The sequence below is a fragment of the Rhincodon typus genome, chromosome 7, assembly GCF_021869965.1.
Source record: "Rhincodon typus isolate 14 chromosome 7, sRhiTyp1.1, whole genome shotgun sequence".
NCBI lineage: Eukaryota > Metazoa > Chordata > Chondrichthyes > Orectolobiformes > Rhincodontidae > Rhincodon > Rhincodon typus.
Genome location: NC_063338.1, coordinates 52,485,429 through 52,490,511, shown reverse-complemented (window position 1 = coordinate 52,490,511; position 5,083 = coordinate 52,485,429). Strand labels below are relative to the sequence as shown.

Here is a 5,083-nt window from a genome sequence, read left to right as displayed (position 1 = left end):
CACCTTCATGGAGAATTACAGCACCAGTTACGACGTGAAACCCCCTTGCTTGTACCAGATGCCACTATCCAACCAGCAGTCCGCCATCAAGGTTGAAGATATCCAGATGCACGGCTATCACCAACAGAATCACCTGCAGCATCCACCAGAGGAGATGATGCATTCTGGTTCCATGTATTACAAGCCATCTCCACCCCCTACCCCAACAACTCCAGGTTTCCAAGTCCAGCACAGCCCATTGTGGGATGACCCCAGTTCTCTTCACAGCTTTTCCCAAAACTATGTAGCCACCACTCATATGATAGATCAGCGAAAAACCCCTGTCTCAAGACTATCCCTTTTCTCTTTCAAGCAGTCGCCCCCCAGTACCCCAGTATCCAGCTGTCAAATGAGATTTGATAATCCTCTACATATCTCCATGAACCCTGAGACGGGAGGTAGTCATCACGTAGTGGACAGTCAGAACTTCGCTGTTCCAAATCCTATCAGAAAACAGGCAACCGTGGGATTCCCTGGTCTCCAAATTGGTCACGGGTCTCAACTGATGGACAGCCAGGTACCATCACCTCCATCTCGAAACTCTCCATCAAACGAAGGCCTTTGCGCAGTTTGCGGGGATAACGCTGCCTGCCAGCACTATGGGGTCCGCACATGCGAGGGTTGCAAAGGCTTTTTCAAGGTGATTGTTCTATTTAAATTTTGAGTTAAGTTTCCAGCGTGTTTAATCATTAACTATACATTAGTAGATTTCATTATATCAGCCAGATTAACAAAAGGGTGTGGTACACTGTATTAGTTGTAACAAAGACGTCCCGTTAACTTGTACTTCGGGTTAAAGCAGAGATTTTGCAATTTCTGGCTGCAGCAACTAGAAGCTTCCGTACGTTTTCCTGAAATATAAATAGCAAAGAGAACCTAGCTAGCGTCTGTCACAAATTCAGATGACTCCTTGAGATTTAAATTGGTAACAACATTAAGCCGTGTCTAAGTTAACCAAGTGGAACAGAATTCCCTATGGTAAAATTAAAGTGATCTCTTTATTTCACCACCGTGATTGAATAATCTTATCATTTTAAATCGAGGGGTCTCGGAGGGATGTAAATAATATGAATGCCCACGAATTTGTATTTACCCAGTGTCTGCTTCTTCTGTTCCTCGCATATCAAATAACAGCGAGAAGCTGGGAAAGAGGCATACGGTTAGAGTTGCTATGAACCCTGTAAATAGCCATCTCTTTCATGTGGTGCAAAAAGCTTTAGCTTAAAAAATCACACTCTTATTTTAAAATCTATACGTGTTTATATATCAGACAAGAAATACATATTATTGGTAATTTTATTGACTAACGTTTTTGCATTGTGCCTTTTCCAGCGTACGGTGCAGAAAAACGCTAAGTACGTCTGTTTGGCGAATAAGAACTGTCCAGTTGATAAACGCCGCCGGAACAGGTGTCAGTATTGTCGCTTTCAGAAGTGCCTTGTTGTTGGCATGGTGAAGGAAGGTGAGTTTCGATGAGACATGTACCCTTGCACTAACTTGTACTCAAAAAAACAAGCAAATTGTCCGTGCTTATTTTTATTGAATAGCCCAGGATACACAAGTCTGAAGTTTAACAATCATTTGTTTTCCAGTTGTTCGTACAGACAGCCTGAAGGGTCGCAGGGGACGTCTCCCATCCAAGCCCAAGAGCCCCCAGGAGCCGTCTCCCCCTTCTCCTCCAGTCAGCCTCATCACAGCCCTGGTCAGAGCGCACGTCGACTCCAACCCTGCCATGTCCAACCTCGATTACTCCAGGGTGAGTGCCACAATCGCTTTTCCACCAAATATCAGGTTCTAGTCCAACAGTCATCCGTCTCAACAATTCGGAAATGTAGTCCTGGGTCACCAATTCAGCATTGCCAGGTTTATCATTAAATTAGACAATTCGCCTACATTTGAAGCTATAGGACAAACAGACTAAAGCAAACTGAAGCTTTTGAACTGCGGTTGAACAGCGCACATTATACCAGCGTAATGGGCTTTTCCGAATTTACTGTAGTTTAAACATGTGGAATTGAGAGTCGCATTTCATTAAATTTGTTGCAACTGCCTAGGATAGTTAGCAAGATTTAGAAAAAAAACCTTAAAAAAGTAAACACCAGGGATTATCGTATTTTAATTGGCCGACATGAGGTAGGATTGTGAGTATAATTACCAGGCCTTCTCTTGTACAAAAGGGGGTGTCATTTCACTCGTTATGTAGCCTAACAGGACTTTATTGATTTTTCTTTCTCTCTGAAAATCTAGTTCCAGTCCAATCCCGAGTACCAGCTGAGCGGCGGCGATACAGAACACATCCAGCAGTTTTATGACCTTCTGACAGGATCTATGGAAATCATCCGCGGGTGGGCAGAAAAGATCCCGGGCTATGCTGACCTTCCAAAAGAGGACCAGGAGCTGCTCTTTGAGTCGGCTTTTCTGGAGCTGTTCGTCCTGAGGCTGGCCTACCGGTACGTACTCTTTTTTTGAAAAGAAGTCTCACCGACCCTTTCCCACTCAAACCCTTTCAAGCTTCAGTGCGCCCAGCTTTATTACTCTTCTCTAATTAAATGCTGTTTATTGCCGAGATGCAATTAATGGTATTATTGTTAACTCCAGGTCTAACCCAGTGGACGGCAAGCTAATATTTTGCAATGGGGTGGTACTGCACAGGCTGCAGTGCGTCCGTGGCTTTGGGGAGTGGATAGATTCAATCATTGAATTCTCCTCCAATCTCCACAGTATGAACATTGAGATTTCAGCCTTTTCCTGCATTGCTGCACTAGCCATGATAACAGGTCAGCGCGTTCATTCTAAGTAGTTCTGCTTAAATTGTTGAATTTAACCCCTTTAATCCTACTTCGCCGTGCCCAGATTCAGACTGGTAACGTTCGTATTTGTGTTTGTTATTTATTTTGTTGCAGAGCGACACGGGCTGAAGGAACCCAAGAAAGTGGAAGAACTTCAAAATAAAATTGTAAACTGTCTCAAAGACCATGTGACTTTCAACGGCGGAAACTTAAATCGTCCAAACTATTTGTCCAGACTTTTGGGGAAATTGCCCGAGCTCCGCACCCTCTGCACACAAGGTCTTCAGCGCATCTTCTACCTAAAGCTCGAAGACCTGGTCCCACCCCCAACAATAATTGATAAGCTCTTCCTCGACACACTACCCTTTTGAAAGCAAACCTAAGCACTTGAACTGAAAAGAAATCTAATAATAAAGGATGTTAGAATTGCTACAGAAATCCAGCAGAGACAGTTCTGCAGTGAAACGGAACTTCGGTGCCAAACATATTTGCAAAAAGCCTGAGAACTTTTTGCGCTTGTTAGAACTTTGTATTCACAGTCGTTTACTGACCAGGATTCACAGCAAATAAACTGCAAAACGTGGTATATACAGTTTTTAATTCTCTATTTTTTTTTTTATTGACGAGATGAAGCTTCCCCAAATGGGGATACATGCATTCCTGTCAAACTGTGTTCAACTTTTGATAGAACTCATATTGGAAGTGTAAACAGTGGATTCTAAACTCCGTTCTTGGCAAAGCTTGTGCTCTAAGCAGACCTAATGCCGTAGTATATATAATAAAGAATTGGCCTATATACATACTGCAATGATAAGATGATGTGATGCGTTCATAACAGCAAGGAAAGCTGCAAATAATTGTAAATTAACAAATTAAGTTTTGCTCTGGTTATTTTTCTGGTTGATTTCAAATGTACGAATGGAGAAAAAAATGGAGATCTACTAGTGGTTAGTGCATTATAAAGGCCAAGCATGTGAATGCTGTTGCGGGACTAATCTTCATATTTGTATGTTGGAAATATTATAGGCACTTGGTATCTTCTCGATGGATTATGTCTACAGTATGAAAACCTAAGAAATAGTATTCCAGACACTATGTAGTCTGTTAGTTTTTTTTAAAAAAGACGGATGTAGTGTTTGATATCTTGTTAGCAGATGTACAATTCTAGCATTTGGCTACAAGTGTAAACCAACTGGCATCTTACAAGGATACATTGTGTTTGTAAATACCGTTCAGCATTCATTGTTTGTAAGTGTTGTATGTACTGTTGATGTTGATAAAAATTTATATCTTTATTATTTTTGTCGTCTAACATGAATTTGCATGCTACTGCTTTCGACGGTTTTCAGAGTGCTTTTAGAGATAACCTCCTGCAACTTACTGAGCACTTTGTCTTACTTTCCAAACGTCTGCAAAAAGGTGACAGTTGTCATTTCATGTTTCAGTGGGATTTTTAAAAGAAAGTATTTACATACATGTAGGTTTTACTTTGTATATTAAAATATATATATGTATGCGTTACGTATACATTTTGACCTACAAGTCACTGCCTTTTCTATTGTGTATCTTACATTTAGAAATGCTTGAAGTATGTTTTCTGAGAATTCTTTCTTTGAGGAAGAAACATTTAATGTTTACACAAATAAAAAAACATGTCTTCAGATTGTTGTTTCTTAGATTCATCTGTATTCAATCCAAATTCCCATCGTATTTGCATATAAAGTCATGTACCATTTCCATTCTAATCATCCATAACAATTCATTTTATGCAAACATCTATTCGTCATAGTCATTCTATTTACTGTGACGCTTTGGAAGAGCAAGATAGCAAATTGTGTTTGTGTGAGATTGATCATTTTCCAAGCTAATGTAAGAAGTAGCTTCTTTTGACTAACTTTAGACAAATCTTTACTGTGGCGTGCAGATGTGCTTTTCATTAAACGGCCCTCCCCCCGCCCCCCATAAACAGAAACCCTACTGATTTAAAAGTATTTATTTAATACCCGGGATAGGTACATGCCCTTCTCTACGGCTGATTTGCAATTTTTTTTTATTTCATTAGAAATGTCCAAATCAGTTTAAGCACCTTTCCTAATGAGAAATGCAATTAACGTTTCCAACATCCTATCTGGATAGCATTTGGTTATCGGTTATTCATGTATTCTGTCTTGGGATTCAAATAAATTAAAGGAAATAGCTACCAAGAGAATTTCTCGATTTCATGAATGTCACAAGATTAGCTTCTCTGTCTCCAG

General features: G+C 40.4%; 1 protein-coding gene across 1 annotated transcript; it reads left to right on the top strand.

Annotated features, from left to right (window-relative positions):
* Positions 1–6: 6 nt before the first annotated feature.
* Positions 7–4,562, top strand: LOC109928168 (nuclear receptor subfamily 4 group A member 2). The gene is made up of 6 exons (XM_020528173.2): positions 7–679; positions 1,372–1,501; positions 1,632–1,795; positions 2,287–2,489; positions 2,638–2,816; positions 2,943–4,562. Exons 1-6 carry the CDS (start codon positions 8–10, stop codon positions 3,197–3,199), a joined length of 1,605 nt encoding a protein of 534 aa, XP_020383762.2. The 5' UTR covers position 7; the 3' UTR covers positions 3,200–4,562.
* The last annotated feature ends 521 nt before the right edge of the window (positions 4,563–5,083 follow it).

Bases quoted from the DNA above. Each gene is read 5' to 3' on its own strand.
- LOC109928168 (XM_020528173.2), top strand. From the start codon at position 8: ATGGAGAATTACAGCACCAGTTACGACGTGAAACCCCCTTGCTTGTAC. The intron at 2,490-2,637 runs GTACGTACTCTT...TGTTAACTCCAG, and splicing joins GTCCTGAGGCTGGCCTACCG to GTCTAACCCAGTGGACGGCA. The intron at 2,817-2,942 runs GTCAGCGCGTTC...ATTTTGTTGCAG, and splicing joins TGCACTAGCCATGATAACAG to AGCGACACGGGCTGAAGGAA.